This window comes from Nanorana parkeri, unplaced genomic scaffold (genome assembly GCF_000935625.1).
Source record: "Nanorana parkeri isolate BGI_ZX_2015 unplaced genomic scaffold, ASM93562v1 scaffold1, whole genome shotgun sequence".
Taxonomy (NCBI): Eukaryota; Metazoa; Chordata; class Amphibia; order Anura; family Dicroglossidae; genus Nanorana; species Nanorana parkeri.
The window spans coordinates 4,968,921-4,978,783 of record NW_017306269.1 but is presented as its reverse complement, the minus strand read 5'-3'; the positions used below and the strand labels follow the sequence as shown (position 1 = coordinate 4,978,783).

Here is a 9,863-nt window from a genome sequence, read left to right as displayed (position 1 = left end):
GGGGGGGGGGGGGATTTGCCAGTCATCATGGTGGCCATTTAGAGAATGTAAACTCGTAGGGCCAGTGTGTGGGCTCTCTTGCTTTGTATGTGTCATAGATGGGAGGATGTGAACAAGGAAACAAATATCTGCTACCATGATGAAGTGTGAGTTCCCCCATCTCAGTCGTGTTTCCTTTTGTCTTTTATAGAAATGGCTCCAAGCAACCGATCTGCCCAAAGAAGTCTATCAACACCTTGCCTACTATGTCCCTCGAATATACTGCCGGCAGGCAGACCCAGTTACAGACCACGAAGAAATGCTAGCACAGCATGTCCTCCTGGGGCCATTGGAGTGGTACGTGTGTGGAGAAGACCCCACCATCGGATTTCAGAAGTTGGAACAAGCCAATAAACCCTCCCAGCTATGTGGCCGTGTTTTTAAAGTGGGTGAACCAACTTACTCCTGCAGGTGGGTTCTGTTCTCCAGTGTACTTTCAGGTTGTCCATAAAGCCGTATACTTTTGTTGAGCAGAATATGTCTTGGAAGAACAGTTTACCTTCACATAGCTGACAGAATTGCCTGTTGCTGCTTACTTTATATATTCATTAGAAGTACTGGTCACACTGAAATATTTTAAAGAATCTCCGGGAAAACATTTTTTAAATTAATCCTTGCAGTGGGGCTACCCCGCATTGCAAGGGTTAACTGTTCATTTTGGTCTAGGGAGGAAAACAAAAAAATGTATGCTCCCCTCATCCTTGGAGCTGGCTTGTTCTTAGACCGGTCCTTCCAACCTCGCTTCTTCCCTGCTACAGCCATCTAAGTATCCTTGAGTCATCATGTTCTGTACAGAGTATATAGGATGTGAGGAAGATGAGGAACATACCATCACTGCAGTGGAGGGAGCACTGTCACTGCTGACTGGCTCAGATTGGGTGATTATAACGTTATTTTCGTCCCTAGACCAAAACCAGTGGTTAACCCTTGCAGTGCAGGGGTAGACACACTGCAGGGTTTAATACAAATTTTGCCCAGAGTTGTTTTTTAACCAGTATGCTTCCCAGGACTGGTACTGTACATCCTGGCTTTAAAAGGGTTAAAAAAAAAAGCTTGCGATTACAGCGGCGCACGCTTACATGGGATATATTAAAGTGTCCATAGAGCGGCCCAGTCATTTTTATGGGTCTTGGCAGGTGCAGGGTGATGCGTGTCCAACCCAATCTCAACCCCCCTCTTGCCAACATTAGAGGTTCTGTTACCTGCCCAATGCTATCACAGAGCCCACCGTGTTATAGTAGTGAAGTGAAACAAAATAGGAAAATAATAAAATAAAAACAAAAAAAGTTTCAAAGCACCCCTTCTAGTTGTGCGCATACTTAACGCAAACGTTTATAGGGTGCACATGTGTATGCAAACAACCATTGTGCAATACATGTTTGGTATTGGCACGCATTGTGGATGAAGGAATCTCACACTGGGCCAAGCTTCAGTATCTTGCTAGTCGGCCCCACTTGCTCCCAAAATACCTGAGCAATCTGATTGGATGCAGGCATTGTTAAGTTATTTTGAGAGCCAGCGGGGCAGACTAGCAAGATACTGAAGCTTCACCCAGTGGGAGATTACTCCATCCACACAGTTTAGCGTAGATGGAGGAATCTGTTGCACTTTTTCCATCTGACCACAGAAAGTCTGCAGATAATCTCTAGGTGTATGGCCGGCTTTAGTCCATCAGTTATAACTCTAAACTGATGGGCTGTAAAAGGAATTCAGAGTGGCGCTTACTGAGAAGCTTGGCTACCGTAATTTTTTGCTGTGTCAAGTTATCAACTCACAAGATTTCTCCAAATCGACAGGTAACTTATCAAACTTTGCACTTATCAAACACATATAACAAAACACTTTTAATAGTATATTTTGAAGACCAAAAATGAGAAGATCGGTAATGGGGTTTACATCCACTTTTACTACTCCCCTAAATATCTTGCTGTGATCATAGTATCCGATGTGTCTGGGATGGGAGGGTTCCTCTTATATGCAGTCACGGGTGACACTCGGGTTATATACTAGTCTTTGTACTGTTGATTTCCGGGAGATAAACCAGGACTGAGGTCTGCGTGTGTCTTCACAGCATAAACACCTTCTAAATAATTGCTGAGACAACCTGAGTGCATTGTTATTCCTAAAGCTGAACCTATTGGCATTTTCAGATGGTCACATCATACTTGCATGTCTGACCAGCCCCCAAATCTCTGTGGTCAGCTTTACACCTCATTCATACAACGTGTACCTGAAATACGTGTAATGTTAAAAGTGCTTGTAAGTCAAAATTGAAAATGGAACTGAGATATTCAGCCTTCCTGCTCTGTCTTTAAGGGCCTGTTCACACGACGTCCGTTTTCTGTGCTGACCTGATCCGTACGCTCCTGCACTAAAAATGTATCCCAATGTATCCCTATGTGTTTTATGGGCTACAGTTCTCACGTGCGCAGTCCGTTCAGTTTACGACAGAAAAATACTGCATGTCACATTTTGTACGGTCAGGAAACGCAAAACGCGTCAAAAATACACTGCAGCTAACATACTGATAGCCCCACTCCAGCAAAAATAAAAATAAAAATATTTTTTTATAACTGGAACGCATCAAAAACGCGGCCAAAACGCACTGCATCAGTAGCACCGCGTCTGCAGAGCCGCACCTGATCAGGACCTGATATCATGTGAACAGGCCCTAAAGCAGATCTTGCACTACAGTGAAAAGTCCACATATAGCCTCCGGCCCCCTCCCAGTCCTTTCAAGGAGCAGCATCCATTGTAAGTGATTTAATTAGAATTTAAAATGACTTCAAAACCTTTGCACTTTAATATCACTTCAATATTTAGCGATCTTTTATTTCACCATGGTTGCAGAGTTTCCTGATATTGATCTGTTTCCTGACCTTTTAATAAACGCTACAGTTTACATGGTTAAAAACGTCATCCTTCTGCAAGAAACCATTTACCTGCTTTATTTGTTGTAGCGAGTATATATGTAATTGGTCCGACTGTTTTGTCGGAAACGCATGTTAATTAACATAAATGCATTTAAAGGAGAACTATGAGGTGAGTGATTTCCCACTCATCCTCACAGTTAGAGCCCACCTGTGACAATTAAACTGTCACACGTCGGCTCAATAGATCGGGAAGTGAGCGAACACCTACTGTCGCTCGCTCACTTCTCGATCATCTCCCTGCAGAGAGCCGTGGCTGTCACTCACAGCTCCCCGCAGGATTCCCCCCATCTCCAATACAGCAGCGTTGAGTGGAGGAACGGACGGGGGAGGGGGAATTTTCTGATTACTGACACTTGCATGCAGGAAGAAAGATGTATAAGATGTATAAGAGATAAGCGAAAACCTGGAGTGGCTGTGTGTGAAAACACCTCTCCTGCATTACAATTGGATGAGCAGAAAATGATTGCAGTTCAGCAGACGGAAAATAAAGCGGCTAGGCTGTGTCCCGGTGTGATTTTTCAAGTACTACATGTACTGTTTTTTTTTTTTCTGTGGCTGCCGTGAGCTGCGTTTTGCATGCACATGCAGGCAGGTTAGAGTGACATCCAGACTCCTGCGACTGCAGTATTGGGTGCCAAATAAGTAAGGTACGAAGATGTGGCCAGTACAAAGTGAAGAAATACGAGAAGAGGGAAATAAGAAAATGAAGAATAATGTCAGATCTGTGAAAAGGCTGCACTTGGGCTGCCTTGTCTGCAAACAGGAAACAGACAATACGCAACACTAAACCTGACCTCATTTACAGGTTTGCTGTTATGCCCCCCCCAAAATAGCTTCTCTAGAGATCCGGTTACCTTCTATGCGGCTGTGTGCCCTCGCCTTACACCCTGCCTTTGTCAGCCACTTCACCACACTGGACTTTCCAGCTCAGCTGCCCAGCTCTGTTGTGGCAGTCAGTTAAAGCAGAACTCCACTCCGGCAGAGGGACTTTTTTAAACTCTGCTGAACGTTACCTTTATACTAGTGACTCGAATGCTTGTCTGTTCTTCAGAATATATACTTTTATCTGTCAGATATTACAGCTCTCGCTGTACATCCAGTCTGCTGTGGCTCTCATACATGGAAGTCCTAGTGTCATTTATCTGGCCCCTTCCTCCCCTTTGGCCATTCCCAGAAGGCTGTGTATTCTGTGAATGATTCACATACTGCACAGTGTTCTGTGACTAACCAAAGGGGGTTAATAAATGACACTGACATTTCAGTGTATGAGAACTGCAGCACTCTTATCTGTATCGGGCCTAAGGGGAGAGGGGGGGGAGGCAGAAAAATCACACTATTCCATGTATAAGAACTGCAGCTCTCCTCTGTATCGGTCCTTAAGGGGAGATTGGGGTGGCAGATAAATGACACTATTCCATGTATGAGAACTGCAGCTCTCTTATCTGTATCGGGCCTAAGGGGAGAGGGGGGGAGGCAGATAAATTACACTAGCAGAATTATAGCGAGAGCTGTAATATCCGGCAAAGACAAAGGTGTAGAATTTGAAGAACAAGCAAGTAGGGATGCGCCGATACCGTTTTTTCGGTATCGTGTACATGTACTGATATTTTGCTTTCGGTACTCGATGATACCTGTGCTTCCGCTGACATGGAGCCGGCTTCCCGGGCAATTAGAAAGCCAAACGGCAGGTAATTACATGCCGTCCGGCTTCCTGAAAGCCAGCTCCATGTTATTTGGCTGGCTTGATTGACTGTGATTTGGCTGGGAAGTCGGTTTCCTGTCCAATCAGCATTGAGCTGGCTTCCCAGCCAATCAGGAAGCCAGGCAGTGTGTAATGTCCTGGCTTCCTGATTGCACGGGAAGCTGACTCCATGTTCCCCTACCGCACTCCCAGTCAGAGGAAATCTTCCTCTGACCGGACGTTCAGGTATTTGGGCGAGTAAGAGTACGCCCCCAAATACTAGGTATTGGCACTGATACTGATTTTAGTATCGGTGCATCCCTACAAACAAGCATTGCAGCCATGCCATATACACCAGTAGAGGTAACATTTATTTACAATCCAGGAGTTTGAAGAGGAACTTTATCCACCAATTTAATGGTCTCCCAAAACGGTTCCTTTTAAGGCAAGACAATGGTCAAGGTTGCCAGTGAGCTCGATGCTGAAATGTGACAAATACCCAGTCAGAGGTTACCTGGAGTATTCCAGTGCAGTCAGTCAGTAGCTCCGTACGTACAGGCTGTGAAGTTAATATGCAGATCTTGACTTTTCCTGTGGAACTTCCATTGTTTTGTCTTCTGCCACCTCCAGTCCTTCACTGGGGGACAACACTGGAGAATGGTGTGTTGTAGCGTTGTCATTGTGTGGTGTTCTCGGTCTCGCCACGTCGGTACAGGGAGAACGCTTTGTACAATATAATCTGTTCATGTTTTCCTTTGTTTTTCAGAGACTGCGCAGTTGACCCAACGTGCGTTCTGTGCATGGAGTGTTTTCTGGGAAGCATTCACAAGGAACATCGCTATAGGGTAAGTCGGGACGTTTTTGTTTCTTTGCAGAGAGTTAAAGCTGAATTGCGACCTTGCCTTCAGTTGTACAGACTACTCTCTTGTAATGGCATTGCTTGCAGAGATTTCACAGTGGGAGCTTCTCATTAGAAGATACAGCCCAACTCATGTTATGACTGGAGGACATTCAGCATCCTCTAGACCTTTCCTCCCCAGCCTGATTGTCCCTGGCTCGCCCCTTTTCATTCATTGGGTTTGAGTTCTTTGTCATGGATGGTCAACATCACTTGTGGGCGTTACCTAAGGCAGTCTGCATGCAAATCCATATCTCCAAACTGACATCTTCCCATCAAGACATTTTGATATTTGTATAACACCTCCCAAGAGCCAACCCACTGCTTGCATTACAGCTGAGGGCTCTTGAGAGAAATTATTTATTTTCCAAAAATGAGTTGGCATGAATTAGCACATCGGAAATAGGGAAGATTTTGTTTAAAAATGTAATTAGCATGTTGAGGGAGCAAAGCAGGTACCAGTAGGGCTGCAACTAATGATTGTTTAAATAAACATTTAGTTGGATTATTTTTCCAAATAATCGGATACAAAAAGGGAAATAAATACCATCTTTAACTTAAAGTAAAATACACACATGCAGTGTTACAAACATAAAGTTTCAGAATAAAACTGCATGCACAATTTTTTGCAATCGACTGCGCTGGAACGCTCAGCATTGCGGTACCATGAGTTCCAGTGCGGGCGATAACACCGTGGGTCAGAGTTGCGCTTGGGGTGCCATTGAAATCAAAGGCACTGCAACGCACCTCCAGCAGCAGAATTTCAGGCCGAAACCAAAAATGACTTCCCACCTTTTTTTACAATTTTTTTTTTTTTATAATTGTATTGCAAGCACATGGCGCTTGAATAGCTTCAGCCCGGGAATGACGTCTGCCAGTGGCCAGATTCCGCAGATGGCAGCTGAATGTAAATACAGCAGGTAGTGGGCGGGTGCGATAGCCATTCAATTTGCAATAGCCAATAGCAGGCTGGCTATTGCACCCGCCCACTGCTTGCTTTGCCCCCCTCCCAGCGTGGAGGAGAGAGCTAGGGGATCCAACCAACTAATCGATAATGAGAATAGTTGACAACTATTTTCATTATTATTATCGATTAGTTGGTTGCAGCCCTCGGAACCAGAGAAGGAAAAATATAAGCAGATTAAACGTCAAATATAGAGTGTATGTAAACCATAACAATGAAGCTTGACCCTTCAGTTATTTGAATATTCAGAGGAAAACATTTTGCTATATTTGTTTGATTAATGCAAAAAAAACAACCTATTGGTCCTGCCAGAAATTCAGCGTTGTCCTGTGCACTCGGCAGGGTTGTCTTAAACAATGTTATCAGGAACTCCCCTGAAGTTATGGAGATGGGGAGGTGTTCTGTGTCCCCAACACACTTCCTGTCCTAAGGTGACAGCGCTATTCCTTTATACTCAACAGCAAGTCCACGCTGTCGCCTTAGGACACGAAGTTTGTTACAGGCAGAATCTTCTGGTGAAAATGAAGCCTAATAAAAGGAAACGAATGAAAGCATCTTCTGATATACACTGTAAAATTATTAGGAGTCAGGGAAGTACTGAAAGAATTTGGATGGAATTGGTCTCACCAGGTTTGAGCATGTTGAGAGAATCCTGGGATTATAGTTGCTCCTTGAATTAGGATAAATGCACACAGGCTTTTATGAGCGTCTGGGGATTTATGTGGCAGGAATCCCAGGTGGGTCTGTACAGATGTGGCCGCTGTCCCCATTCAACTGAATGACAGGCTGACGGTGATTGCATCTGTCTGTGGCTGTCTGCATGTGATCTTACATGGAACGATAACCTGCGGATTGGGATAGAGGCTTGTCCCTGCATGCAGAGAGATACTGAGGAAATATACAAAGGGGTCCATCAAAAAGTGATGTCTCCATGTCTGTAATTTGAGATCCATTAGAGTGACTGTGAATGTTCATGTCCCATCTTTTAAGGGGCCCGTACCCCACTAATGTATACTTTTCTTTTTCAGATTGAGTGATTACAACCATGGATCTTCAGCTAAAACAATGAGCTCAGCTGCAATTGAATCTTTGGCAAAAGAGGGTCGCTCATCTAAGGAAATCCATTTTCGGGTAAAGAATGTTTATGGGAACGCTATAGTGGACATTAGCAATGCGTGGCGTTGGGTAAAAGTTCCAAGATGGAGAAACCGGAATTCCATTGCAGCGTCTCCATAAACATTCTTTAGCCTATTATGGATTTCCTTAGGTATGCAACGCTCTTTCCCCAGAAATTCAATTACAGCTGCAGATTCATGGTTCTAATCACTCAATCTGAAATAGAGAAGCATATAATAGTGGGGTGTGGAGACCTCTATAATGTGGTACATGAACATTCATAGTCACTCTAATAGATCTCAATTTACAGACATTGGAGGCATTACCTTTTGATTGACCCTCGTATAATTTGGTGTTGGCTTTAATCAGTTTTCTGACCTAAAATGTGCATTTTAACACACGTGCACAAATGGCTCTGGCAGCAAAAGGGTTAAAAGCTGTTTTGCCGATCTGTTAGTGTATTGTAAATTGTCTTGAATTGTCTGTGAGGTGGAGAAAATGAAGTGTTTTATGCAATTAGATAAAAACTCCTGATGTCCCCCTTAGGGAGAGCCCAACATTGATTAGAATAATATAGGAAACATGTCAAAAATCATATACACAAAATTTTAATCCACAATAAAATCATATAACTACACATTTGACAAACATCTAATATCTTGAAAAACCTGCTAATGTATTCTTTGCTAAAGATGAAATACAATAATAGTAATAAATACTAGATAATAAAGACCCCAAAAATGAAAGATGATGCCCTGTTTCCCCTAAAATAAGACCTACCCCGAAAATAAGACCTAGTTGTGACCATTCCCAGGGCCGGTGGTTGCATAAGGGGGAACTTGAGGAGCCGCGGGAGAGAATCAGCGGTGCCAATGAAGCCAGCGCTAGAGGAAGTGAGGCGGCAGCGGAAGGAGTAGAGCCGCATAAGGCGGTGCTTCTTCTATAGCGCCGGCTCCTGTCACAGGCGGAGTGATACCAAATGCACTCCGCCTGTGAGGAATCGATAGTGAACGCTTCTCTCATTCTGGCCAGCGATTGGTTACCAAATTGCTCTTGGAAAGGTACGGCACCCCTGATTGCCCTGATCACCCTATTCTTAACTTTGCCATTTTTAATTATTTAATTTGGATTTGCGTTAACTTTGGATTGTTGTACAATAAAAAAAAAAAATAAGACCTACCCTGAAAATAAGACCTAGTGTGTTTTTCCCCAGTCATCGTCCAGGGCAGCCTCTGAGATGGGATCCTCCCACCTGAAACAGGAAACACATCATCCACAATTAGAATAAAAAGGGCGGTCCCTCCTAACCACCTCAGTATTTTGTGTTTCCTCCGGCCGAACAGGAGCATCGCAACGTTTGTTATTTTACTCCAGGCCTATCATGCTAGATAGCAGGGGCCTCCTGAGGCATGCTGCGGACCTGGGGCCTCCTGAGGCATGCTGTCCTCCTGAGGACAGTGGACCTGTAGGGTCTCATGCACAGGACTTTTCCCAGGACTGATTCCCCCAGAGTCCTTACAAAAAATGTTTGCCCAGAGGTTCCCCTCGATAATGGAAGGAGATGGCAACCATCCTCGCTGGCGTAGTGTCTCCAGATGGAGTCCCCCGGAGTGTCCTGCTACATGAATTGACGGATGACCTGATGGGCTCTCTGGCGGCAGTAGAGCTGGATCACAGCAGGACACGAATAATGTGCTTTGTCGACAATCCACATCGGCAAGCAGGGGCGCCAGGAGTGGGGCAGGAGCGAGAGTCCAAACGGGAAGGGTGATGCACACCGTTGGACTCTTTATCACAGGCTTCTTCTCCCATTCTGGGGGTTCAAAGCGCTAGCTCCAAGGTAGGCGGGTCTACAATTGACAAGTCCCCCCTACCTGTACCCTTCTTGCTCTGGGGGCCTACTTCGGTGGGGCAAGGGGTAGTTGGCTTACTTGATGCACCTCCCATTGGGTCTTTCCCCAGGGGGGTGCAGCTTGGTCTCGGGTGGCAGGCTCTGAGCCCTTCCCTTTTTTGGCATAAGTATAGGCCTCAGAGGATAAGCCCCTGCCAGCAGAAGCCAAAACACCCTAAGAGTGCTTCCTGCATTGACAAATTGTTTTTCTTTCCGGGCCAAGCTTTTCTGCCAGATCTGTGTATCGCCAAAGAGGGGCATGCATGGGAGGCAGTGTTTATGGTCATATCTCCCTCACACAGACAGGATCTCGCTCCCCAGTTACTGGGGATGGATCCAGG

The 9,863-nt window shown here is 44.9% G+C and overlaps 1 protein-coding gene across 1 annotated transcript in view; it reads left to right on the top strand.

Moving 5' to 3' along the window:
• UBR2 (ubiquitin protein ligase E3 component n-recognin 2) overlaps window positions 1-9,863 on the top strand; it is a 76,663-nt gene that overhangs the window by 6,809 nt on the left and 59,991 nt on the right. The window contains exons 2-3 of the mRNA XM_018555975.1: window positions 191-450; window positions 5,420-5,498. Of these exons, the coding sequence (XP_018411477.1) occupies window positions 191-450; window positions 5,420-5,498 (339 nt within the window). The remainder of the gene's footprint in view (window positions 1-190; window positions 451-5,419; window positions 5,499-9,863) is intronic.